Here is a 27,192-nt window from a genome sequence, read left to right as displayed (position 1 = left end):
CCCGGCCTAGCATGCTGCCGCCGCCGCCTCAAGCGGCCGCCGGCGACAGCTGCAATGGCCTCCTAGGCTCTTCGTCCAAGATCATCACAGGTAAACCAGCTCTCATTTTGTTCTATTATTTATTTGTGACTTGAGTACTAAAAAATTGCAATGTGTGTAGTTCCGTTTGACAGTATGATGTCCACGTTTATAATGTGATCTTTGTTCTTCACTTTTGTAAAAGTGGATCTTTCGCTACATTTGACTATTTTCTGAGCAGCCACGAAACTTGCATAGGTAGTTCAATTTGCAGACTTCATCCATTTCTTGAATTGATTTTTTTCCTCTGATTAGCCTTCCGTCTCGGGTTTTTTTTCCCTCTTCTCCCTCTGGATGTTTTTCAGCAAAGGCTGTGCGTATTTTTGGGAAATGTCTTTCCACATTTGAGCTTTAACTGTTAATTAAACGTAACTCAACTCAACTATTTATAGAGCACTTTCAAACAGCCATCGCTGCATACAAAGTGCTGTACATGGAGCAACTAACATATACAACAGTAAAGCAACAAATTGGTAACAAGTGATACACGTTTTTGAGACAAATAAGACACACTCATTTAGTTTCCCAAGACACGCAGGGCCGCAATATGAGGATGAAAGAGCCGCATGCGACTCCAGAGCCGCATGCGACTCCGGAGCCGCGGTTTGCCGACCCCTGATCTAGACTAATAATGGGATGTCTTGCTGGCCGAGTGATATTTTCAGCTTCCTTTTTCTTTCTACTGTCTCTGGCTTATTGGGTTCACCTGACACGCTCAATGTGACTGTGGTGACGTGAAGCATGACGTGTGTATAACATTGCAGATGTCTGAGGTGGTGGCCTGCCTGTTAGATGGCCTTTGCAAGGCAGGCAATGGTAAGACTCCTACTGGCCTACGTGCCAGGTTTGCTTGCATGGGAGTGTGCGTTTTTTGTGGTTGTGATTGTGTGTGTGTGTATGTGTGTGTGGGGGAGTGGGGGGGGCGTACTCCTAACAGTGTGTTTCAAAGTAAATGCTACAGTAGATACATACAGTGTGATGTGTATGTATCAATGCTGACCAGACAAACTAACATTTGCCTCATGTAACTAAACGAAAAATGAAAAATGTGACTGACAGCGTGCTGTTAAATGTTTGCTTGTTCTATGTAGCGCTGCGTGTGCGCGCGTGTAGTTCATCTGCCATACTTTACATGTACACCAAGGACTCCAAATAATGACATTTTAGTCCCAAATGACATCACAGGACCCGTCCGATAAGGCAGGAGAATCATCATAGTCATACACTAAGATCTAGTAATGTCATTATACAGTGATGCTTTCAGATACAAGTTCAATAAATTCAGTGACCACGTGAGCAACTCACAATGCAAATCAGCCTCCGAAAAAAAAATGGTTTTACTGTTTGAGCCCATCAATGGACAAGCTGGAATAAAAACTCTGCCCAGTAGATGGCAGCATTGCGTCTCAATGGAGACGCATGAACAAGGCGGATAAATCAAAATGCAGTTGTGATTGATCAGTTTGTCATGTAAAATCCCCCATCCACGCTCCGAGCCACCCGCCCCCTCAGCCGCAGCAGGCGCAGGGAGACCAGTCGCCGCCTGACACTCCGCCTCACGTTTATTATTAAAAAAATTTGTTAATTTATGAATGAACTAGTCCATCTGTTTGATTTTTTTTTAAATCATAAATTCATCATCATGTTTGCTCTAAATGATTGGGTGAGTTACAATGGGAATGGTCTTTCACGATGCACTGATGTCGGGGAGAAACTTTTATTTATGATGCTGGGGAAAATTTCTTTGCAGATGAATGACGTCAAACAAACAACTTCATAAATAAACGCTGAATGTCCACTTTCAGCTACGTGAAGCACCAAAATTATAACGGAGTTGTCAATGACAAGGATCCGTAAATTTTGTGATGAGTTCATTTAGCTTGTGATTGTGTGTGTGTGTATGTGTGTGTGGGGGGGTGGGGGGGGGGCGTACTCCTAACAGTGTGTTTCAAAGTAAATGCTACAGTAGATACATACAGTGTGATGTGTATGTATCAATGCTGACCAGACATGCGACTCCAGAGCCGCATGCGACTCCGGAGCCGCGGTTTGCCGACCCCTGATCTAGACTAATAATGGGATGTCTTGCTGGCCGAGTGATATTTTCAGCTTCCTTTTTCTTTCTACTGTCTCTGGCTTATTGGGTTCACCTGACACGCTCAATGTGACTGTGGTGACGTGAAGCATGACGTGTGTATAACATTGCAGATGTCTGAGGTGGTGGCCTGCCTGTTAGATGGCCTTTGCAAGGCAGGCAATGGTAAGACTCCTACTGGCCTACGTGCCAGGTTTGCTTGCATGGGAGTGTGCGTTTTTTGTGGTTGTGATTGTGTGTGTGTGTATGTGTGTGTGGGGGAGTGGGGGGGGCGTACTCCTAACAGTGTGTTTCAAAGCAAATGCTACAGTCGATACATACAGTGTGATGTGTATGTATCAGTGCTGTCCAGACAAAACTAACATTTGCCTCATGTAACTAAACGAAAAATGAAAAATGTGACTGACAGCGTGCTGTTAAATGTTTGCTTGTTCTATGTAGCGCTGCGTGTGCGCGCGTGTAGTTCATCTGCCATACTTTACATGTACACCAAGGACTCCAAATAATGACATTTTAGTCCCAAATGACATCACAGGACCCGTCCAATAAGGCAGGAGAATCATCATAGTCATACACTAAGATCTAGTAATGTCATTATACAATGATGCTTTCAGATACAAGATCAATAAATTCAATGACCACGTGAGCAACTCACAATGCAAATCAGCCTCCTAAAAAAATGGTTTCACTGTTTGAGCCCATCAATGGATAAGCTGGAATAAAAGCTCTGCCCAGTAGTTGGCAGCATTGCGTCTCAATGGAGACGCATGAACAAGGCGGATAAATCAAAATGCAGTTGTGATTGATCAGTTGGTCATGTAAAATCTATTAGTGTCACAAAAGAGAGAAAAGAAGACATTGATTATTTAAATTTAAAAGTAGAAGCGACACACACATTGCTAAATACTACAACTGCTATCATTAAATAGCATGAAATTAGTTTGGAAAGTTTGTCAAATGTAAAATGGTTACACTCGTGATTACTTTGCCAGAGTATTTTATCGAAGAACTGCTCAGATGTTTGAGGTGTCACACAAGCAAAAATGATTAGCATGAAAGTCGCTGATATGCATAAAGTATAGGGTTCAAAATAGGTGATTTGTTGGAAACCAACCCATGTTCTAATACTGATTATTTTTAAAAAATGGAATGAGAAAAAACATTTTAATGGCGTTTTGCATTGTTTCTTAGCATTAAGCTAAACAGACACTGAAAGCAAAGTGACGCGGTTGCTTTAAATGTGTAACATTAAGCTAAACAGACACTGAAAGCAAAGTGACGCAGTCGCTTTAAATTTGTAACATGCCATTGCCTTTGTTGGACGTTTAGTTTGACAGTAAACTTCAGCCAGCAAATGGCAACAAAGCGCTTGAAGCTTCTTTTTTGCCGAATTGTTGACAAATCTGCCAAACTGCCGTGTTTTGCGAACTGAGTTGAATTCACTGCCAGCTGGTTCCTCAATTCATGCTCACAAGTCAAAGCAACAAAATCGACCAAACGAAGGCTTGTATCTCAAAAACACCACTGTAATGGAGTCCTTAGTGTCTGAAAGTGTGCGTCAAGATTGACAGTGGTGCATCGTGTGAATTTGTATCTGGCGTTGACATTTACCTCTTATGATGTGTCCACCAACTATGCGCAGACGGCGTCCTGGAACTGAAGGGGGCCAGACGAGCGTGGATCCCGGAGGTGGTGGTGGGCTCACGAGCGGAGTCCCCCGTTTCTCTGCCGCCGCCGCAATTCAACCCACACACGGAGAGCACTTCGCTGTGAGCGGGATGATCATCTGGGCGCTACACGCACAAGGCGGCGGCCAATGCGAGGTTCGACTCGACTCCTTTGTGACTCTTGTATGACAATCCGCTACAAGTCTGACCGCAAACTTGATCAAAAGTATTTTTTTTCTAGAATCTATTTAACGCACGACCAGATTATAAAGTGCAAAGTGAAATTGCGACGACCAAAGAAAATTCGAAAAGGAAATGGGATGAAAACAAGGCGCTGGCTTCCGTGGTGGTGGTGGTGGTTGACCAAAGTGCAATATTCAGCACAGCTTGTCTTCCGGTGGCACATATCCGGTGCCCATATTTTGGTTTGTGTAGATTTTAGGTAGTAGAATTGTAAAGGAGGGGGATGCGGGGGTTACCTTGACTTTTGCATACTTTTTGGACTTATTTACTACATTCTAAATTGCCTCGAGGATATATTTGGCATTATTTCAAAAATGTTTTCTTTTATTTATAAATATCCAGTGCTGGTTAATGACCAATTCCACTCCCCAAATTTTCAAGCTTTGACCAAATATAAATACAAAAGCTTTTCATATTGTCGACAATCTTGACCTTTCTCGAGCTCTTTTCAGCGAGTTGTCTATTTCTTTGCGGCATTTTCATGGTGTTTATTTTTTGCTGGTAACACTGAAAAAAAATATATACTGTTACTGCATCATGACTTGTGATGAATAAAGTTTTACAATCTTGTCATGTAATGTGTTGAATTTATTTGATTTCCACATTTTCTTTCACAAAGTGGCCTCAACTCGAATCGAGGCCGCGCCTCAGGAAATCACACATTGTAATAAATATAATGCTGCACTTGAAAAAAATATCCGTTGGGAAATCCAAAGCTGGCTGTCGTCACCTGTTCTATGACTGATTATTAAGAGATAAAACACACTAAAAACTCCGCATAGTGCCTGCAGATCAAGATGTGACATCTGTCAAGCTGACAGTAGTGCTGCAATTTGGTGGCATGGATCCATCGCAATCGGGACACAAACAGTCCAGAATGAAAATGTTACACATATTTTAGCAACTTGTGATTAATCACATTTTAATAAAAGTATTTGACATTAAACACTTGTGGATGCGTAGACATCGATGTGAACTATTGTTGCACCAGTCGACTACAGTGCATACATACACATAAATGAGTGCGATTATAAAACCATGTAAGATGACAATATTTACAAGTTGTTTTTTGTTTTTTGTTTTTTTTGGTACTTATGATATTTCTCAGGGGGAAAATTCAACTAGCACCCTGAATCTCTCAAAAAGTTCATTTTTTTCCTCATTCAGCAACTAGGTGGAACAAATTAGCCTTGCCCCGTGCTAGAATGGATGAGAGACGTGTCCATACTCACCACAAGCCTTCGGTGACGTGTAGCGTCTTTGAACCACAGTTTGCACATCCCGTGGCTGTTCTTCCACTGGGAACTTTTTTATTCGTAATCCTAGCCATCTGATCTCCAAAGGACTGACGAGCCCCGAGAAAATTGTGTTTTCAATTTGCTCTGGGATAGGAAGTCATTGTACAAATATTTTTATATTTTTAAAATATTTTTCTGACAACCTTTTTAATTTTACTTCCTAAATTAGAAAAAAAATTACATTGGCTTTTTATTGTTTTCAGCATCAGCGGCATGATGACATGATGTCAAAAAGACAAATGGCCGTAAAATTAACCAGAGTGGACTTTGACCTCATTTAAGATGCTCGTTTGATGTTGTCGGCTGCAAAATTGATTTGTAGCAAATGTGTTCTGACAAAATGCTTACATTTAAAGTGTATTGAGTAAACAATATCTAATTGCGCTTTTTTTTTTGGTACTCTGTTCCAAATGTTCAAAAGCTAAGGGAAGACAGTTTTCAACATGAAATGCCAAATAGCTCATGATTAAAAACAGTTTTTTTTATTTTATTTTGTTTAAGGTGGGAAAATGGCTAATGTACACAATTGACAGTAAAAAAAATACCTTAATATGTCAACACATTGAAGTTTTTTTTTAAACTCTTAAGAAGTAAAACATGGCAATATGGAACTATGCATCTGACTGTTTCGTTGATTTGAAAGGCGTAAAATAAAGTGTACACAACCTTGTAGGCTCGGTGAGACGTCCTCTGAGAAGAGCGAGGCAGCCTCTCAAGCCCAGTAGCCGATGATGAACATAGCCACAGAGAGGCAAATGATGAGGTTGGCGTTGAGCACCTGTTTCAGACGTGGATTTTCTTTCAGTTGACTGAGGTCAGGGGCCGCGGGCGTCACGGGACTTTTCTTTGACTCCTTTTTCTGTGGATTCAACCCACAGAGCCAGTAGAGAGCAAACACCAGCCGGGACTGTCGTCTCACGCCGGAGTCCGAGCCTGACGAATCTGCAACGTGCGGGAGATGGGAAATAAGCAGTGGATGAAAGAAGGTTAAGCAGATGTAAAACTACCTTTTCTTGTGCTGTTGTCTCCTTCTTTTCCTGTAACCACCATCTCAGCCCTTTCGTGACCCGTAACCTCCTCCCGGGGCTGCTCTTTGGCTTCCACGGGACTCATTCTTGTAAACCAAGTCAGACGATCAATCTTTAAAAAAAAAAAAAGATAAATACATCCTCCAGTCATATACCACCATAAAAATCATATTTCCAATTTTAATATTGATTTTGGCGGCACAGTGATTCATTGTTTAGCATGTCCGCCTCACAGTGCAGAGGTCGTGGGTTCGATTCCGGCTGCGGCCTTCCTGTGTGGAGTTTGTATGTTCTCCCCGTGCCCGCGCGGGTTTTCTACGGGTACTCAGGTTTCCTCGCACATTCCAAAAACATGCATGGCAGGTTACTGGAACAATCTAAATTGTCCCAAGGCGTGATTTTCAGCGCAAATGGTTGTTCGTCTCTGTGTGCCCTGCGATCGGCTGGCAACCGGTTCAGGGTGTCCCCCGCCTACTGCCCGAAGACAGCTGGGATAGGCTCCAGGACGCCCCCGACCCTTGTGAGGATAAGCGGATTAAAAAACGGATGGATGGATATAGATTTTTTTGGGGGGGGCCTTTGCTTACTGAAAAGATGTCAGTCAGAAAACAAAATGAAAATGGAAAGCCCACTAGAAAAGCTGAACTTTATTTGGTGTTAAATTGATGCACGTGAAAAGGTGGCAGCTGTGTGTGCTACTGCGCTCATTTACCCTGAGTAGGAAAGTGACTGGGTCATTCTGCACACAGCCACAACCCCAATTATGAGAAGGTGTGCACACTTACGCAATCACATCTCAGTGGTTACATTAATGGTGAAAAAAAGTTTTAAAATGATTTATCTAGGTCTCATAAAAACCTCCCATTTGAAATGGGGTGTGTAGACTTTTTCTATCCACTGTAGCGCTTCTCTGTTTGCAGCCATGTTGTCAGTGTGTCACATTAGCAGCTTAAAGGTGGTCTTTACCTGCTCGGCTTTGGGCTTGTCGGTGGCCAGACTGACCAGCACGACCACGGCGAGCGTGATGAAGGACAGCATCATGGAGAAGTAGAGGTAATGCACCGATTTGACCACGGCGGGCCTGTCGTCTGGCTCAAAGCACAGCGGGGCCGGGTAGATGAAGTCCAGCAGCATCCGGATGCAGCCTATCGTCAGACCCACGGCCACGCCCCAGAATGCACCCTATGGGTGAGGGAGGCCAACGGACATGACATAAAATCGGAAATTATGGTTGTCAGAAAAAGATGGTCTGCCTATGGCTGCAAATGGTGGACCCGTTCGACCAGATTTGACTGTTTCCATCGCAGAAATAAAATAAAACCACCTTGCTGCGATTTGTGCTCTCGTTTGTGTGTGAATATATTTAGAGCAGCGAAAAATAGCCATCGCTATACACTTTTGGGCTCCCACTGCTGGAGCACTTTTACCGAGAACCGCCCTTCAACTTGCATCATGTTAATGCTTTTTATGCTGGCCTGTGTAACTCAAAACTACTTTAGCGGTGGAATCGTTTTCAAATTCATCCCTCCAGGGCCGCCAGGAAGCTTTATACGGTTTCTCCGTTTGCGGTATTGAGACGCGGATGAAGACAGCCAAGTGCCCACTGAAGATCCGGATAACAAATGCACAGCCCTCGACTGCTTGATTGTAAACACACACTGCTCTACCTTCTCATTAGTCCTGGTCCAGAAGCAACCCAATAGGAAGATGATGGACACGGGGGGCTGCAGGTAGGTGCTGATGGACTGGATGTAGATAAACAGCTGCCCACCTTGACTGGCTTGAATGACGGGAATCCACAAAATGGATGCCACCACCAGTATGAGCACAAACACCCTACAGGGTAAAAAAAAACATTTGTTCATCAGAATGGTTTCTTGTATGTTTCTGGTGCTGCTGTTTTGGTTATCTACAGAGAGAAGCTACAGTAAAATATGTATTATCCAACCATTTTACTAGCGTCAGTACAGTCCCCAAAGAGTTTCCGTTTGACTGTAAGTTAGATATGTCAGAATAAAACAATGAACGCACCTCCCCACGATCATAAGCTCCCACTCGGACGCCCCGGATCGGAACGTCTTCCACAGGTCGATGGTGAAAATGGTGCTCGCGCTGTTAAAGACGGATGTGAGGGAGGAGACCAGCGCAGCAATCATCACAGCCGTCATCAATCCTCGGAGTCCTGAAAGTGACACAAGGCATATTTTATATGAATATTGAAGGGGTAACGACGACGGGAAGTGTTGAGAGTGGAAGTAACCTGCAGGCAGAAGCTCCATGACCAGTCTGGCATAAGCGGTGTCTGTACATCCTACTGGGTTGCCGCAGATCTGCTTGCACAAGTCTGGATCGGCACACGCTACATCATCTGCATGCATACATTTTCAGTCAGATCCAAATGTTAAAATGTTCAGCATTTTCTTGGACTGAAACAATCAGCAGGATAAATCAGATAATTAGATAAAAAAAACAAAAAAAAAAAAACAAGTAAAACTGCAGTTGCTAACCGGAGCCAACAACAGTCAACTACACTCAGTTGTTGACACCCACGTCACTCACCAGGCAAGGTCCTGCCTTTTAAAGCCACACACACTAACTTTGTAAGGAAGAATCAATAACAATTATAGTCTGGATAAAGATGAAGATGCAGGATTTGGTTTTGTGCATGTTGGTTAAAAAATTGCATTCTGCTGTTAACAGTAATTCATTTAACAGAATGATGAAAATCAGACAAATGCAATACGTTGGCTATCTTTGAAATTGTACTGAAGTGGATCCTGAGGACAGCAGGAAAACTGACTAGTGCATCGAAGTGGAGACTGGGAAATACAATGCTGCAGCGTCCAAGGCTAAGGCTAACACAGTAAGCTAACATAAGCAGTATGTCAGTCACCAGTTTACAGGGGCAACAGGAACAATTGTTCGTTTGAAGACTTAACTATTAAATATGCTTTTCCCACCTGTGAAAAGTATCCTGCTGATCATGCCTGGCAACATGATGGCAAAGAACGGCACAACCTTGAGGTAAGCAGCCAGCAGGGAGCCACCTTTTGCATGGCTCAGCGTTTTAGCAGCCAGTGAACGCTGCACGATCACCTGAATCACAAGCACACACGGAGCTCAGTGGTGCACATTTTAGCGATTGATTTGTGTGCATTTATTTTTTTAGTCACAATTTCAACATTTCTTTGAGATGATTAATTTATTCGCAATATTTTTTCATAAACGGCGTAAAGACTAAAAGTCCCGAGCAGTGATCCATGTGGGATGCCTCATGTTGTCTTGTAGTATACACCTCAGTGATGCACAATTGTATTCATTTTATGACTGTTTTGTTTTTATAAGTGGTGACTGAGTAAGGACTGAATAAGTTTCTCAGAAATGATGTTTGATGGACACCTTACGTTCTATTTTGTTTAACAAATGATGCACATTTCACTTATTTCTGTACTTTTTAATGGTCTATGGTTTATAATCTCTGAGAGGATGAATCTTTGAGTCAATCTGAGTCAATGAATTCCATTTTATATTGATAAGACAAAAGAAGCAATTAGACTAACATAACAAAAATAAGGTGCCTTAAAGTGATCCTTGAGGGACGGCGATATATTCTTCTTCTCTTTTAAAGAAATAGAACAAATCTTACCTGATCAGAACACCAGTACCACATGGAAGGAAGTGACATGCCGATGAAGACGCCAGGCCATGGGAGGTCAGAGTCCACCGGGTCCCTGAAGAGGTGGAAGGAATCTTCTCGGGGGATACCGCACGTCGTGTTCGGCATGCGAACCGACGGGATGGCATCGAAGTAGCCCTCCATCAGAGCATTCCAGCCTCCCACCTTTGCAAAACCTTAACGGGAGCACAAAATTAAAGCCAACATTAAAAAAAATAATAATAATGAATGTGTCAAGACAGGGCCAGCGTCATGGTTTGAGGGTGTGCTTACTAAAGCCCATGAGGATGAGCGCTCCCCCTAGCATGATAACCGTTTGAGCAGCGTCGGTGTAGATGACTGCAGCCAAACCACCTGTGGAAAAAGACGACACATTTAATTTCACTTAGAAACAACTTTCAAAAGACACTAGAAAGTCTTGCTGGGCCTAAAATTAAGACTACAGTATTAACTTAAATGAACATTGCCCGTGATTAATCAGCATTGCCTCACCTTCAAATAAATGCCTCACAAAGGTGGAAATTACTTTTATAAATTACATGTTTCACCAGTGGGCAATAAAATAATCGTTCTTTTTTTTATCCTGTTGTCCATGTATTGCGCAATATTCAAATGTGCACTTTACACTATAAAAATATTATAGTCATATAATATGGAATTAGTTCATTTCGATATATATCTGTCTAAAGTGCAAATAAATTTTGGGAGAAAACTTGATTGATGCTCACGTCACTCACCAAGCCAACTTTTCAAGCCATACACACTCAAAGTCGTAGACACTATAGTAGCACATGAGAATGGCGACCCAACCCCGAGTGGACAAAAATAACACGCACCTTACACGCATGTTATTATTTATCCCTGTATTTGTATTTTTATCCGATTACTCGAGCAAGGTGAGCAAGGTGAGGGTTGGCCGCTCACCTGCTACAGTGTAGAGAGCAGTGACAGACAGTAGAAACACTATAGCCACGTAGATGTCCCACTTTAAAGCCATCTGTATAAACAAGACACCGGCGTACATGTCCACCTGCCATCATGTACAAAAGACACTGATTAAATACACATTTGGGCATGTTAAATTAAATCGTAAAGGTAAAAATTATACCGATATCTTGGTGAAGATGTAAATAAACAAGGACAAGATGGCTATAAACAAATGCGTTCTTCTCCCGCCATATCGCCTCTGTAAATATTCGGGCATGGTTGTTACCTGGTAGGAAGCGACCAGACAAAGCATTACAAAATGATCCGACGAAATCCATGTATGTGTGGGCTCATCTTACCCCAGAGGCCAGATAAATGGGCAGGAAGATCCACGCAAGGAGCAGCACCATGAACATTCCCTGTCACAGAGCAACATGGGACGCTTGAGCATGCTGAGGCTCTCAAGAGTCACGTGTTTCTCACTGGTAACTGACTTGGCATATCGTACATTCCACTCGTAGGCGATTGCCCCGATACCCGCTGCTGCTCCAGAGCCGGCCAACCCGATTAAGTGTCCGCTACCGATGTTACTGGAAAACAGTGAGGCCCCTACCTGCAAGTAGAATGGATCTTAAAACCTTCAATAAAGCTATTGAATGTCTTACAAAATGGAGTGTTTTCGCATTATTAAACAACTGAAGTGCAGGGGGGGTCCACTTGAGATCAATATTTTCATGTTCTACTGTGACTTTGACAGTGAATGGCTTTAAAAGGCGGGGCTTGGCCTGGTGAGTGACATGGGTGTCAAGCGAATAAGAGTGTCAAATTGTCTGAAAACGGTATCAGCAACTGTGTCTGGCTTAGTGAAGACATTTTGTCTTAAATATTTATAGATTCAGATTTTGAAAAAGTGTTCAGAGTCAGTCAGTAACGTGTTTGGACTCACCGGCCACCAAGTCATGCTCTTCCCTGCCAGGAAGTAACCATCCACTGTGCTGCGCTTCGTCTTCCACATTGACTAGTAGACACATGACAGATTACGAGGAGAGAAACATGAAGTTGTAAAATGACTTTTATGACGTTCAACGACCCTTTTTTTCTCGTGAAGAAAAAAAAAAAAGAGTGGCACTATTAATTCACTGTGTAGAATGCTACATTCTCCCATGCCTTACATGGGCCAGCACTATTTATTCTGAAGGCCTTGGGCAGATTAAAATAACCAAGGCTGAAACACGACTGGACAAAATAAAAAACATCAAACATCCATAAGAACAAATGAATGAAACTTTATGGACCAAACATTAGAATTTGTGGTTGTAAATGTAGCCCAGTGTGATCTATTAAATGCGTCCATTTTTCAACACGGTGCTTGTAATCGATCTCATTCGATGACATACATCCTGATAACAACCATCACGGACTTACCCAAAAGCCCACAGCCAGAACCAAGACAAAATAGAGCACCAGTACCACTACGTCCACGGCAACAAAGGCAGCACCTCCTCCGCCTGGAGACGGTGTCATAGACATGGTGCTCCCTTGCTGAGTGACTGCAAGATCTAAGGTCATCTGGAAAGAATCCCGACATTGACAATTGTAGTTAAAATGTTATGCACTTCCATCACTTATTGAAGAAAAACTTGTTTTGAACAAGCGACGAGTAGTAATAGAAGCAGGTACTTGTACATGCAAGAAGCACCGCTTGCATTCACGTTTATACATTTTCAAAACTACGAGTCAACGAAGCTGTTTATTTGGATTAAAGTGCTGTCAATTAAATTGGCTCGTGTAATAACTTGCAAGTATGGTGTATCTGACACAAACAGGGAAAATGACAATTAAAAATTTGTGTTGTATTGTAGAAAAAAAAAAACAACTCACCTCTCTGCGGGTTGCCAGAGACAACCAAGCGCGAGCAGGAATTCACCGAGGATGAGTTGAATGAGCGCCCGCGAGCTCGTTTCGCGCAGCAGAAGATCAAACTCCACATTCAACACGTGCGCGCTGAGGCATGAGTTAAATTGTAAAAGATTTATTGCCCCTCACGCACACAACGCACACGTGGCAAGTGTATCAAATAAATGATCATTGCAAGTACACGCGCGACAAGTACGCATGCAACGGACCTCGTCATTTTCTCCACAAACAGGAAATCCAACACACAACTCGTCCCGAGGAGATAAATGTGTCTTTATATCATTAGCGGTGTTAAAAGATACAATACATAATGCACACGCGATACATTTCAGGTCATAAATGCACAGCAGGCCGGGCTAAGTGCAAAAGGGAGGAGAGCAAAATGGATTATTGATTATCATCAAGAGACAGCTCATCAGTGGCAATAAATGGTTTAAAATGACATGTCAAAGGGATTAGTTGGTGTGCGTTGGGGAACACAATGAAAAGAAATACTACGAGAATGAAGTCAACAAATTCCATGAATAGAGATGTAAGTTTACCAAAAAAAAAGAAAAAAAAACAACAACAACAACAAAAAATAAAAATAAAAAATACTTTACAGGATTCAAGTTTTAATTTTAGTGGACAAACTTGTCATTTCACAGGAATGAATTTAGAATTTTGACAGCTGAATCATATGATCATTTGAGAAGATTCAAATCCGAATGACACGAGAAATACGTTTTAATTTTCCGAGAAAGAGTTGCCATCTTCTGAGAATAACGTCAAGAGCTTATTGGAAGAAATATCACGAGAAAGGCATCGATCTTGACGAGAAAAAAAAGGGGGAAAGCGTCATGAGATTACAGTGAAGAAATTATGATCCAAAAAAAAAAAAAAAAAAAGCTAATTGCCAGATGATAAATGTCAACATTTATGAATAGAAACTGGGAATCTCATGAGGAAAAAGTGCAGAATTTGCAAAAATTGTCTAATGGCATAATTTTTTTTTTTTTAATTTTACTGTCACAGTCAGTAAAATATTACCAACGTGCTTGTGAAAATTGTGTTCTTTCTGTATGCGCATGTAAATTCTCTGCCATCCAGGTCAAGGTAATCCACCAGGTACAATCGAGGCAACTGGGCCACACTTGACCCGACTTGGACCGACTATGCTACATTTTCAGCTATGCCACGCTGGCGTGATGCACAATGAGGTCAATAAATATACTCTGTCATTTCGGATAAAAGCTTTAGAATTAAACAGTTGCTCACCTAGGTTTTCTACTCAACATTGTCTTACATTAGAGGAGCGAGTTTGCAGTATAATTAGCTGTTTATGTACATTAGTGCAGCTACGACACGAAAAGTCAACACGTTCGCATATCTTCATTCATAAATGAAAGCACTGACGTATGCATCCTCGTTATTTCTTTTTCTAGACATGTGAACCACAAGGCAAAACATGAGCATATTGCACACTGCCCGCTGCGAGAAAATATTACAGCGAGTGCCATCTGTCATAAGATTTTTCAAAGCAATATCTCTAGACAATCGCAAATATGAGCTACACTTGATGAAGAACTTTTTTTACATTCAGTGTGGTGGGCAACTTAAGAAAATAAACAGAAAATACTCAGTCCAATTTGTCCTCCGGCATCTATGCTACACACGAAGGATTTGATGGTGGTGTTACAGCGCCACCTAGGTAATTAGTGGCTGATGAAAAAAACTTATACATGAAAAATACATCTGTTGACATAAAACACTGTTGGCATTAATAGATCAACCATCTCTTAAGTTCCTTCCTAATACAATTGCTACATAAGAACTGATGTGGCTCAAAAGCAAGTTACACAAACAGTATATGGAATATCATTTCTACTGTAAAATATATATTTTTTGAATATATTCAACAAAAACTTAGTTGGATACACCTTCATACTCCATCCATCCATCCATCCATCCATTTTCCGATCTGCTTAATCCTCACAAGTGTTGCAGGGAGTGCTGGAGCCTATCCCAGTTGTCTTCGGGCAGTAGGCGGGGGACACCCTGAACCGGTTGCCAGCCAATCGCAGGGCACACACAGACGAACAACCATCCGTGCTCACATTCACACCTAGGGACAATTAAGAGTGTTCAATCAGCATGCCATGCATTTTTTTGGAATGTGGGAGGAAACCGGAGTACCCAGAGAAAACCTACGCAGGCCCGGCAGGGGAGAACATGCAAACTCCACACAGGAATGCCGGAGCCGGAATTGAACCCTTTACCTCTGCACTGTGGGGTCGACGCGCTAACCGCTGGACCACCGGGCCGCATCTTCATAATCTTACTCCAAATTACGACCATTATACGTAACATTGTTCAATTATGGGTGTTGATGAGGGTTATTGTCTCTGTGGGGTAAGAATAAAACCAAGTACACTGTACTAAAACAAAATCCAGTGAGTACTTATAACAGGGGTGCGCAAACGTTTGTGTCCGAGGGCCACATTGGATATTTTAAACAAACCGGGAGCCAGATTATGAGATGTCGATGGAAAAAAGGAAATAGTATCTCAAGTGCCAAATTTGAATACAAGTCCCTGTAGAGTGAAAAAAAAAAGTATTTCACATTTGAAACACCACAGAAGTGACTGCTGCTAACCGCACTTCCAAATTGGAACGACTAAAAGAATTGGCAAGTATTCAAAATAAGTTTGAAAACAGTCACAAATCAAACTCTTGTCAGTTGAAAAATGCAATAGACTTTTTAAAGTATTTTTTTTTTAATGCTTACACATCTCTAGATGGATGAGCTGTGGAAATGCATCCGCTCAAAGTTTTCAGTGCCGGGATATGAGAGACGCTAGACACCAGCTAGCTTGCCGGCTAACAGGTTTCCCGGGGCCCCGCTCGGCTGATGGATGCGCAACGGGCTCGTCCGCGGCCTTACCTCCTCGCTTGGGAATTTGAAAAACGACACGAGCTGTTCTGTACTTTGTGGCATGCGGGAAAGATGCATTTTCAGGGTGTGATGATAATAGCTAGCTAGCTAGCTAGGTAAGTGCACGCTGTAGCGGTAGTAATGCGCCTAGTAATAATAAATAACTCGCAATAGTGTCGGATAAGCACCGGAGCAAATGAAAGTGCTCAATTCCTATAGTTTGAGCGGGGGCTGGGGGGGGGCTCATGCCAACACCAAGTGCGTCACCGGGTGCCATTTTAGCCAAAGAAAACTGAAATGGTGAAAAACTCAACAGTATCTCTATATCTGAGTACTACATAGTACACAGTCTTGGCACATTTTCAGCAACTTGTGCAATGTATTTAAAAAAAAAACCTTTAATTTACTTCACGGGGTCTTTAACCAATTTTGGGAAAAACTGCGCAAAACTCTTGATGATGTAAATGCTCGTTGGGCCGAGTAAAGGAACAGAGCAAGCCGTATGTTGTCGCCGGCCATACCTTTACCCATATAGTGTGTGTGCGCATATGTGCATGTTTCTTCTCTGTAGGAGCTACCAGGCAAGCGGGGAGGCCATTCGAGGACTTCTCGGGCTCTTCGGGTTCTCGGCTGCCTGCTGATCACTGAGAACCCACTGTGGTGAAAAAAAAAAAAAATTCACATTGTAGTCACAATAGCAGTAAAGTTGCCTGGGCATCGGCGTTGGCTTTGTTTCGCGCCTGCATTGCGGCCCTGAATAAGAAGGATGCGGATGCTTTGAGATTGAAGTCCTAAAACTTTATGACAATGAGCAGGTCATGAGTAACAATAAAACTAGTGATAGCCTTACAGTACGGAAGTAATGCATTGTTGGAATTGTTTTATCTGCGCAACATTAAGTTTGGCATTACAGGACAATTAAGGTTTAGAAAGTCTCTCTATTTGCAGGAAGGGAAGACTTCACCGCCCCCGCCCCCCAAAAAAAAGCATCCACACTTGAAATCTTTCCTTCTCACCTCAAACTTGTTGATGAATTCAGCAAAGATGCCAAAGAAGGCCTCCGTGTTTGTGCTTTTGCCGTCTTCCCCGAAGTAGGAGGCCGTTCGAGAAAACTCCTCCAGAGAGCTCTGCTGGAGGGACTCCAGAGACTGCACGGCCGGATGGCTGTTTTCCAGAAAGGTCTGCACAACACGTCCCAGTCAAGGGACATGACTGTTAACACACTGGTGTCCAACTCATGGCTCACGGGCCCAATCTGGACCTCCATGTCATCGGCATGATTTTTCTTGACCTGTGTTCAAAACTAGCCATAAAATTAATCAGAACCTAAAGCAGGGGCCATTATGTAATAAGATAGGGTGGTCATTAAGAATTTAGACCCAGAAGCTAGCCTGTTCAGTTTCAGGCGAGCAAGATATGATGGCTAGAACCCAGCCGCTGGGGAGCAGTGCCCTCCCCTGGGGATGCACTGTTCCCCAGTGCCGGTCCCAAGCCCGGAGAAATGGGGAGGGTTGCGTCAGGAATGGCATCCGGCGTAAAACTTTTGCCAAGACGACCATGCGAGTTGGTAGGACGGTTTACAGGGGCGGATGGAAATTACTGACTCGCTGTGGCGACCCCTGAATAGAGACGTGCCGAAAGGGGAAGAAGAAGAAGAAGAAGATATGATGGCTAGCTGTAATGCTTTCAAAGGTGCGGTACAAATTGAACACGTGAAACTTCGATGAGGCCCTGTGATGAAAACAAGTTTGACAGCGGCGCACTAACGGCAGAGGATACGCTCATGACGGTGGCGAAGCGGTCCTCAGAGGTCGCGGGCATTTTCTGACAGGCCGAGCGGATGTTCTGGATAGTTCCGTGGAGGTCATTCACGTCGGATGTGATAGTCCTTTGGTTGACTGAATTGATCGAATGACAAAATTGGAAGAATTTAGGACATTTGTTTTTTTCAATGGTTTCCAAGAGGATAATCACCTTTGGCTGCAAGAGGAACCATGGTGAGATCTTTGGAAAAATCCAGCACATCGGGAAAGTGATGACACAACGACTTGACCAGAATGTGCAGGAATGTCGACTTCCCATCCACCGTCTTCGTTGTGCTCAGCTGCAAAGATGAATAAACATTGAGGGGAATGACTTGTTGGTGAATGCAAGCACGATTGTTTGTGATCCCGGACGTGTCTTCAAGAAATGAGTATTATTGATTATTAAGTATCATCTTAGTACAGTGGTACCACTATTTACAAACGTCTCTTCATACGAAATTTTCTAGTTATTAAAACGCCTCAACGGGAAAATATTGCCTCTTGTTACGAAAGAAATTTCAAGATACGAAAGGTAAAAAAATACAGAATGGGCTGCTACTCGCAGCTCCGAGTTTCCTGAACGCAACATACTTATAGCTGCCCTGCCATTGGCTATTACCGAGCATTATCCTGGAATCTCATTGGCTAAGAGGGACTTCGACCGTATGTGTCTGTGTGTAGATAGATAGATATGTGTTTATGTGTTGGAACGGATTAGGGCATTTCCATGGAAAACACGTCTCTACTTACATTTTCTACTCAAGAAATTTCTTCCACAACCGATTAATTTCGTAAGTAGAGGTACCACTGTATGAAGTGAGAAAACAACGGCATCTAGACAAGGAGAGGTCTGCCCGCCTCCCACTGAAATACCAAAAAGGAGCTCCAAATCAAAGATTTGACCGCGAAACCTAACAAGCAAGGAATCCACGAAGCCCTTTGCTCTCTTGAAGTTTTGCGGTGCACAGTAGCTAGTTTTTGGGATTGGCTCTTATCAGTTTTGAAAGTTACCATTCCCCCCAAAAAACTAAACATTTTGTAGTTTCTGTTGGTTCGTGTACCTCGGTCAGGAAGTTGATCTTGAAGCCAGTTGTCTTGTTGGTTTTAGGCTGGCTGTTATTCAGGTAGTTCCCCATGGCCAACACAAACTAGGGAAAGAAGCACAACAGATCTGAATACACAAAGTTAGTAGAACGCTAGCTTAAATTTTGAGACAGCCTTACTGACTGCGACCTTCGTTATCTTTGCACATGCATCATATGTCATAATTTCTCCAGAAAAAAAGGTTTCCCTGTTGGCTAAGAAGTCGTCATTTAATAATAATAATTTTAGGCCTTTTAAGAATAAAGTAAAGTTAGAGTAAAGTCCAAATGTGATGAGAAAAAAAGTTGGAAAAAAAACAAAACAAAAAAAGGATTACACAAGAATACATTCTTAATTTATATCTTGGATCTGAAAGTTAATTGAACAGGATTTTTTTTAAACAAAGAAAATACTTTGGCGTTTGCAGGACTCATTCCTTTGACCTTTCTGACGATGACTGTACCTCTAAAATCTTTGCAAGCTTCTTGCTGCTCCTGAGCTCCGAGGAGGCCTTGCTAATGCATTCGTAGGCTCCCCTCAGCTCTTCCGTCTTCTCCTGCAGCGAGCACTTGAAGAGGAGGCTCTCCAGACGGCTCTTGTACTCAGGCACTGACAGCATCTCATTTTTTTTTTTTTAAAGAAAACCGCAAACATTCAGAAGGCAGTTCATGAATATGTATGCTCCTGATGCTTATGTATGCCAAGAATGGTGACAAAAATGAGTTGCAGAGGACTCTGTTTTTCATTCGTTCGAAAAGGTAAGAAGTTACAGAAAATTGGGAAAACCTCAAGCTGCTCTCCGACTATGAAAAATAAATTCATCTGACTAATTCAACGACTTGTTGATCCAGTCTGTCTGATTTAGCCATTGAACAAAATTATTTCATTCCAGAGTACTGCACTGTATAAAATAATTGTCAGTAATGTTAATAAAATGAAAGGGAATGAGTGGAGCTGCTTCGATTCAGGCCGGCAGTGTGTTCACACCCACAACGGCACAAAACGCACTTTTTAAAACTGCGCTAAGATAGACACGTCTGCTAATATACCAAAACGACGTCTCCCCCTTGCTCCTGCACAGATTTAGACCGCGCCTCACACCAGACTTGCGCTGGTGACAAAAATAGAGCCCTACAATTGAGTTTTAAAAATTTAATCTACTGTACCATTACAATATGAACGTAGTATGAGCGGTAGTATCAATCCAAAAAGACACGCGACTGGTCCGTACTTTAAGGTACCTGCAGTACAAACTGGTCCGGCTCACTGAGTTTGCTGGGGTCCTCCTTGTACTCTTGGTACTTTTTGACCTCCTCTGCATCAGGGGCGTATAGCATCAGCTGCTTAATGTGCGATGGCTCCAGCCTGTCGGAGCTCATGCTCATCAGTACCTGACGCAGCTCTCCGGGGGACAGCTTCAGGTGGGCTATCAGGATGGCTGGAGAAAGAAGGGAGTGGAAAGGGAAGCATTGTTAACATTCTCCTACAGACAACATTAGCTGTTCAATTCATTTGAACGTAGTTGTGAGTACACAGTGCACAATTCCACACTTACATGCATTGTAGGCCTTCTTGTGGGACAGAATTTCAATGACATCTTTTTTCTTAAATGTTTCCAGTTGTGGTAACGGCAGTGGTGCAAGCACTAAAAATATGATTGTAAGTTGAAACAAAACATGTACAATAATTATTTTTTAAAATATGTCACATTAAATAAACAGTAGGTATGTCAGAAGTGAAGCCGGCAAATAAACTTACGAGAACCTTTCTGTGTTCCAAAGTGCATCTCCAGGTCCAAATACTTCACCATGTCATGTAGTTTCTCATGGTCAGAATTTGCACCCAACTATCAAGGCATACGACAAGGGTTGCAATGTTACTAACAATTCCAGAGTTAATATGAACTATAGATACAGTGGACCCTACTGTTAAAGCAATTTTAATGAATTACTTATTCCTAATTTCCAGATCAAGTGTAAAAAAATAGTAAACATAACATCACTGTCAGATGGAAACCATATTTGTCCAAACATGGTCAATTTCATATTTTTTCACTAACTGATACCAAAACCAATAAAAGTGTAATGAAAAAGCGACCAATCGGAGCTGAGCAAAGCTGTTGTGGTGTGGAGCCGGTCCAATGGAGAAGCGTCTTAATGAATAGGGTGAAGGAAGATGCACTGCCATCTTGTGGAATTTTACAGAACTGCTGTATTTAATGGGAAGTAAACTCAGAGATTCCCAAGCACTGGGCCAAGGCACATTTAAGTAGACGGCATACATTTTCAACTTAAAATTCTAAAATGTAGCCTTACACACCCCACGTGTAACTCGCCCAACATTCACCTGGCCCCAGATGGTGCCTTCAGAGTTCTCCACCTGCTCCCACCGCAGCCTCTTGACACTCATGTGATGGGAGTCCATTCTGGAGAGGGTGGGCCTGGGTAAGGGTGGAGGGGAACACGGGGGAGGCAGAGGGGGTGGCGGTGGTGGGTGAGGCTCCAGATGCTCGGTGGGGTCAGATAGAGAGTGGGGGAGCGACTGGGGTTGAGTTTGGCTCTGCGCCTGTTTGAGCTGGGACTGGCTTTGGAGCTGGTGTTGGGACTGCATCAGGTGGTGGGACGGTTGGGAATGAGGACGAGTCGTTTGTGGGGCCGACTGGTTTTGGCTATGCTGGGGGAGGGGCTGGAACGTGGAGAGCGTGGGCTGGAGTGGTTGGAATGTCGATAGGAGTTGGTGGGACCTGTGGGGTTGCTGCGGCGGATGGATTACGTGAATCTGGTGCTGGTAGTCCTGCGGCGGAGGTTGCGGGGTCATGTGGTGGATGTGGTGGATGTGAGGGGTGCTGGAGTGCTGGTGAGTCTGCTGGATTGAATGGGGCCTCTGGGGGTGTGGCTTGACGGGCTGGGGCTGATGCGTTTGGTGGATCGTCTGGCCTTGCGGTGAGGCTTGGGTCTGATGGTGGCTTTTAAGACTCCTTTGGCTCTGATGCGAGTGGCTCTCCCGGTTCATCTGAAGCAGTTGGGGGGAAGGCTCTTTCTGGACTTGATGCAAAAGCTCCGTGGAGGAGTGATGATGGGGCTTGCCTTGGTGCATCTGATGGGACTGGTGGAGTAGCTCCATGGAGGAATGGTGGGGTTGAGTTTGGTGTAACTGATGGGGCAGCTCGTTGGACACATGGTGGGGCTGCCCCCGGTGCATTTGGTGGGCTTGATGGAGAAGTTCCGTGGAGGAGTGGTGAGGCTGCCTCTGCATCCTCTGGTGAGCTTGATGGAGGAGTTCCGTCGAGGAGGGATGGATCTTGGGCTGGTGGTGGAAGATTTCCGCAGACGAGTAGTGGCTGCTGGGTTGTTGCATTTGCTGCAACATCTCCGCCGGCGCCGGGTGGATCTGCGCTTGTTGCAACTGGTGGAGCATCTCGGCCGAGGAGTGGTGGGGCTGGGCCCTGAGGCTTTGGTGGCTTTGGCAAACGCCCTCGGGATATTGCTGACTCGGGTTGGCCGTGGGTAGAGGAGGTGGGTGATGCGGAGGCGGGGCCGACCGGGACAGGCGTCGGTGGTGGTGCCCCGGGTGGGCCTGGTGCTGCGGCGCTTGCCGCATCATATGAAGAGGATGGCGAGAGTGGTGGTTGGCGGATTCTGGTGCAGGTAGCGGAGGTAAAGACTGGTGTAGTTGCTGGAGTGGTAATGGCGAGTGGATGTTGTGCTGGGTGGGCTGGGCAGGCATCGAGTGGTGGCTCTGGTAGATACGTTGCATGACTTGGTCCTCGTAAGCTTTTTGCTCCTGGAAGGCTTGTTGCTCCTGCAATATTTGCTCCTCAAATGCTTTCAGTTCCTCCAACGCCTTCTGCTCCTCATAGGCTTGTCTCTCCTTGAAGATTTGCTCCTGATACGAATGGCGCTCCTGGAAGGCCTGCTGTTTCTCAAAGGCCTTCAGCTCTTCATACGCTTGCCTCTCTCGATACGCTTGTTGCTCCTCGCACGATTGCTGCTCTTGATAGGCCTTTAGCTCTTGTATGGCAGCCTGGACCTGCAGCTCCTCTTTTGAAGGCAGCACTTTGTGCAAGGAGTGTCGTTTTGGTGGCGGGTGGGGGGGGGGGGGGGGGGGGGGGGGGGGGGCCGGATTTCCGCCGGATGGACACGTAAGCTCTTGGTGAGTGTTCAGGGGTGTAACTCGGCTGCTGCTGTTGCTGTTGTTGGCGCGGTGCCGGTTGAGACGGCGCAGGTGCGGCTGGAGGAGCCGGCGTGTCGTTGAACTGAACGGGCGGAGGTGGAGGAGGCGTCATGGGGGGCGGAGGGATGTGGTCAGAAGAGGAGGAATAGGTGAGGGAGGACGCATTATCGTCCCCGCTGCTGCTTTGGATGTCGCTCGGACTGCTCAGCTCAGGACCCACAAATCCGCCGTTTTCTTCTTCGTCCACGCCTAAGTCTCCGTCGTTATCTTCCTCCTCCTCATCCTCATCATCATCATCTGGGAACGCTATCTGCACAACCTCCTGCCATTTAAAGGGGACAAAATTGAAAATAAACTTCAGAATTGCTCTGATACTAATTGTTAGGTCTCTGGAGTGCTTGACCACCCATCAAGTGTGAAATTAAACAAGCAAGAGAATCGCTTATTTGCCTTTTTCTAAAATTGTTTCTGTGAGCGAGCCCTTGTGGCATTCCATTAATTTAATAACCTCCCCCACAATGAGTTTCTCTGCCCATTGCATGACCAGTTTGTGCTGCGAGAAGATCCGCAGCCACTTTGAAAGCAATGGCCAGAACATTTGTGTTTAGTGATGTACGCATGCGGCACATTCGAGCGCATGAACGGCTGCCTCCAAGACTAAAACGGCTTTTATTGTGACTTTATACACACACTGGGTGGCGACAGGACTAAACTAGCGTAATCTGTGTTCTGTGCACTAAAATTGCATTAAACTTAAAAAAAAAAAAAAAAGACCTGAACCACTGTTTATTGTTCCACATAGGTGAAAAATCTGCAATATGAGACAATACAGCGTACAGGTTGACCCCTCCCACATGCTTAAAACACATGTAGACTTAAAACATGAAAGAAAACACTGAATAAAAAGCGATCGCTGAAGAAAGATATGCAATATGGCTGGAGGAACGCCGCAAATAAATACCTCTTCATAGTCGTTTTCGGGAGTAAGAAAGTCATCAACGATTGCCACTCGCTGGCCCAGCTGCTCACTCAGCGCGTCCAGAAAGCGGTCGGTGTCGTCAGACCGCGGTGGCTTTGAGAAAGTATAGCGACGTTTGCTGCTTCGGTGCGGCGGCGGACTCGAGGGAAAGTCGATGAGCTCCGGCGGCGAGGGCGGTGGGCTGTCCAGGCTAACGTAGGGGTTGGACTCCCCGCTGTTCTGGCTCGTCGGGCCTGAGGGGTAGAATTGGGAAGTGGGGGGGCTCGGAAGAGGCTCTGGCCAGGTTATCGCAGACGGGAGGGCTTTACGACTACCTACAACAAGGAAGACATACGTGTGTTAAGATTTCACACCGTAAAATACGTCGTAGAGAGAGTGAGTATGAGCAAATGTAATTGACAGAAGGAGGCTTTGACATGTTTCACATGTATTGTTTGGAACATAAAATCCCAAGGAGACTCTTATTTTCAAAGCAGGATGTGGATAGTGGTGTGTAAATCCATCCATCCATCTTCTACCACTTATCCGGGGTCAGGTCGCGGGGGCAGCAGCTTTAGCAGGGAAGCCCAGACTTCCCTCTCCCCAGCCACTTCTTCCAGCTCTTCCCGGGAGATCCGAGGCGTTCCCAGGCCAGCTGGGTGACATAGTCTCTCCAGCGTGTCCTGGGTCGTCCTCGGGGTCTCCTGCCAGTGGGACATGCCCGGAGCACCTCACCAGGGAGGCGTTCAAGAGGCATCCTAATCAGATGCCCGAGCCACCTCATCTATCTCCTCTCGATGTGGAGGAGAAGCGGCTCGACTGTGAGCCCCTCCCGGATGACCGAGTTTCTCACCTTATCTCGAAGGGAGAGCCCGGACACCCTGCGGAGAAAACTGATCTCGTTCTTTCGGTCACGACCCCTAGCTCGTGACTATAGATGAGGGTTGGAACCTAGATCGACCGGTAAATTGAGGGCTTCGCCCTTTGGCTCAGCTCCTTCTTTACCACGACAGACCAATACAAAGTCCGAGACCGAGGTGTGTAAATAATAACACGATTTAACTCACCGATAATTCAACAGAGATATAGAATGTGAAACAGGAAGTAAAGGAAACCAGCGGAAGGAATCCATTTTATAACACTTCTACTTGGCATGAGAATGTTTACTAAGCAGTTTGGAAAAAAGGGTTCCTAGTTCCACCATTTTGATACTGTATCCAGCTGCATCCAATCCAAATTGTACTGTTTTGAGGAATTGGGCCTCACGTGTGTTTCCCAGTTCCACTTTCACATCACCAAATCCTCAAGCTCAAGTGCGCTACTTTGACAACAAAACTTTCCAAGGCCTACCTTGGTGTGGGTTTTATGTAATAATACGTAATGATCGAAAATTCAAGGATATTCATAAGATTCGGAAATAGGTTAGCTGCTTGGGGATTTAGCATTGTTGCACTGCAGCACTTTTTCATTATTCCATCTATCCACTCGATATGATCCTATCTTGAGAAAGACAATAACGTGCAGGCGGGTATGGCATCCGATACGTTTGCGCATATCGTTCCACACACCATCGGTACAGTCGAACAAGGTCCTGGTGGCGCTACCTGCGGTGGCACGTGTTGTAGGCGAACCTGTGCGGGTGGGAGGGTCCAGATCCACCAAAGTCTCGGGGGCGGGAGGAGGGCGAGTCTTCAGGGATTTGGATCTCTTGGCCGCGTACATGTTCTCCAGTTCGGCGTACACGGCTGATAGCTTGTGTGGTGGAAATGTAAAAGACATATTGAGACAATAAATTGTTGCACAAATTTTACTTCAGAGGAATCGGGCACACGTACATTTGTGAGGTTGTTGGGAGTCTCTGGAAGAGAGGTTCCATCCCCTGACTGTCTTTCTCCTGGAGCCAACCTCATTCCTGCCTCCAGTAGCGAGTCTGCACGGAAGCCTAAAGTGATCCAGGCATTACAATGAGCTAAACCCAACGGTACAATTGTTCCGACAACTGGGAAACATTTGTGTGTAGTATAGTTGATGAATTTGGCATTTGCTAGTAATCCATAATGACAACTGAGATTTGCTTACATCGCTGGGCCTATATTACATGCAAATATAGTTTTGTGAAGAAGACGTGTAAATGAAATGAAAAAACGAAACAGGCAACTACACTAAGTACAGCTGCATAATTTGATATGATATCAAATGAAATATTTATCTGGTGGAGACAGTTTTATGGCCTCAACTACACCCCCACAAGATGCGAGAGAGAGTTTGCCCTTGTTTAATTGCCTAGTTAGAAAAAATAAACATGGTTGCCTTGAACAACCCAGCCACTTCTCATTACAATGTGCAGGTGTACCCACGACCGCATATTATGATAAAAATGAGCATTTCTAGACATGCCGGACGTGTGGTTACAGTAAAAATGATCACAAAAAGAGAGAAAAAATAAAAAAGCGAGTCAGATTCTGTACCCATGCTCAAGTGTGTGCCAATGAGCAGGTCATCAGAGCTCCGCCCCCTCACACTGCTCCTGTACGTGGTGCCCGTCACCCTCATGGAGCTGCTGCGGCGATGGGGCTCAGGGGCAACCTCGGCCTCTGGAGGAGGAGGAGGAGGAGGGGGAGGTGGTGGTGGTGTAACTGGAAAACACACACACACACACACACACACACACACACACACGCGAAAACCAGTGCCGGCCTTGCATTTAGTAACTGCACCGTTGGTGGGGATACACCTTTTAAAATTACCACCAGCACCTCGCAATGACAAAAACCACTAATACTAAACAAAAGCGCAATATAACAGCATACGTTGTGCAAGGTAAACAGTTCTGCTCTCTCCGACCAATCAGAAGACAGAAAAAAAAAATCCAATGCCGTAAAAGCAGAAGAAGTTGTTCTCCCACCTGGTGCCTTGAATCCAAGAAAGCGCGAGATTTTGTTCTGGCAGTGTTCTTGTTCTTCATACGTCAGCAACTGGTAAACAAATTGCCAGATGACCTGCTTGGCTGGCGTATCCAGCACCGGGAACACGTCCACGATCAGTGTGTCAACATTCCTGTCGCCATGGAAACACCACATCTTGGAATTCATTCCCATACAGACATACACTTTTTTTGGCTTCTATTTGCCCACCTGTGCTGGAAGAAGTTCTCCAGAGCCTTGCAGATGGTGTACTTCTCCTGGATGGTCAGCAGGTGCTCCAGCTGCTGGCCGAAGGTGCGGCCGTGGACTCGGATACTGGGTGGCAAGATCTCGGCCACCCACTGCAGGGAGCTGAGCACGGGGGAGCGAGCGCGCTCTGCGGGAATGCCGCCGCCCCCCGCCGGGC

At 44.6% G+C, this 27,192-nt stretch overlaps 3 protein-coding genes and 1 long non-coding RNA gene across 8 annotated transcripts in view; 2 read left to right on the top strand and 2 right to left on the bottom strand.

Annotated features, from left to right (window-relative positions):
* arhgap17b (Rho GTPase activating protein 17b) overlaps window positions 1-1,650 on the top strand; it is a 40,406-nt gene extending 38,756 nt beyond the window's left edge. Inside the window, exon 20 of the mRNA XM_019881476.1 lies at window positions 1,557-1,650. Within this exon, the coding sequence (XP_019737035.1) occupies window positions 1,557-1,650 (94 nt within the window). The remainder of the gene's footprint in view (window positions 1-1,556) is intronic.
* Window positions 1,651-2,104: 454 nt separating this feature from the next.
* On the top strand, window positions 2,105-4,111 carry LOC109522735 (uncharacterized). The gene is made up of 2 exons (XR_002169606.1): window positions 2,105-2,338; window positions 3,816-4,111. It is a non-coding gene; the product is annotated as an uncharacterized LOC109522735 (long non-coding RNA).
* Window positions 4,112-5,816: 1,705 nt separating this feature from the next.
* Window positions 5,817-27,192, bottom strand: part of slc5a11 (solute carrier family 5 member 11) — a 25,654-nt gene continuing 4,278 nt past the window's right edge. Inside the window, exons 1-16 of one of the 5 annotated variants that reach the window (XM_019881497.1) lie at window positions 12,894-12,969; window positions 12,438-12,581; window positions 11,959-12,030; window positions 11,521-11,625; window positions 11,372-11,431; window positions 11,194-11,298; window positions 11,010-11,115; window positions 10,359-10,439; window positions 10,056-10,261; window positions 9,370-9,505; window positions 8,670-8,777; window positions 8,441-8,591; window positions 8,077-8,245; window positions 7,376-7,591; window positions 6,389-6,521; window positions 5,817-6,323 (exon numbers count right to left, since the gene is read on the bottom strand). In XM_019881497.1, coding sequence (XP_019737056.1) covers window positions 6,094-6,323; window positions 6,389-6,521; window positions 7,376-7,591; window positions 8,077-8,245; window positions 8,441-8,591; window positions 8,670-8,777; window positions 9,370-9,505; window positions 10,056-10,261; window positions 10,359-10,439; window positions 11,010-11,115; window positions 11,194-11,298; window positions 11,372-11,431; window positions 11,521-11,625; window positions 11,959-12,030; window positions 12,438-12,581 — 2,022 coding nt within the window. In that variant the 5' untranslated portion in view covers window positions 12,894-12,969 and the 3' untranslated portion in view covers window positions 5,817-6,093. Of the gene's footprint in view, window positions 6,324-6,388; window positions 6,522-7,375; window positions 7,592-8,076; window positions 8,246-8,440; window positions 8,592-8,669; window positions 8,778-9,369; window positions 9,506-10,055; window positions 10,262-10,358; window positions 10,440-11,009; window positions 11,116-11,193; window positions 11,299-11,371; window positions 11,432-11,506; window positions 11,626-11,958; window positions 12,031-12,437; window positions 12,582-12,893; window positions 14,049-27,192 lie in introns of those variants that run through there. The other 4 variants (XM_019881500.1, XM_019881501.1, XM_019881499.1 and 1 more) reach the window with 4 other exon arrangements.
* grid2ipa (glutamate receptor, ionotropic, delta 2 (Grid2) interacting protein, a) overlaps window positions 15,162-27,192 on the bottom strand; it is a 28,517-nt gene continuing 16,486 nt past the window's right edge. The window contains 17 exon segments of the mRNA XM_019881475.1: window positions 15,162-16,498; window positions 16,860-17,024; window positions 17,623-17,741; window positions 17,818-17,947; window positions 18,710-18,796; window positions 19,195-19,350; window positions 19,973-20,169; window positions 20,287-20,376; window positions 20,490-20,577; window positions 21,078-22,982; window positions 22,984-23,226; window positions 23,866-24,197; window positions 25,494-25,614; window positions 25,698-25,804; window positions 26,331-26,456; window positions 26,768-26,919; window positions 26,997-27,179. Coding sequence (XP_019737034.1) covers window positions 16,418-16,498; window positions 16,860-17,024; window positions 17,623-17,741; window positions 17,818-17,947; window positions 18,710-18,796; window positions 19,195-19,350; window positions 19,973-20,169; window positions 20,287-20,376; window positions 20,490-20,577; window positions 21,078-22,982; window positions 22,984-23,226; window positions 23,866-24,197; window positions 25,494-25,614; window positions 25,698-25,804; window positions 26,331-26,456; window positions 26,768-26,919; window positions 26,997-27,179 — 4,282 coding nt within the window. The 3' untranslated portion in view covers window positions 15,162-16,417.

This window comes from Hippocampus comes, unplaced genomic scaffold (assembly GCF_001891065.2).
Source record: "Hippocampus comes isolate QL1 unplaced genomic scaffold, H_comes_QL1_v1.1 scaffold458, whole genome shotgun sequence".
NCBI lineage: Eukaryota > Metazoa > Chordata > Actinopteri > Syngnathiformes > Syngnathidae > Hippocampus > Hippocampus comes.
The sequence above is the reverse complement of the archived record's forward strand: the minus strand, read 5'-3'. Positions and strand labels throughout refer to the sequence as shown.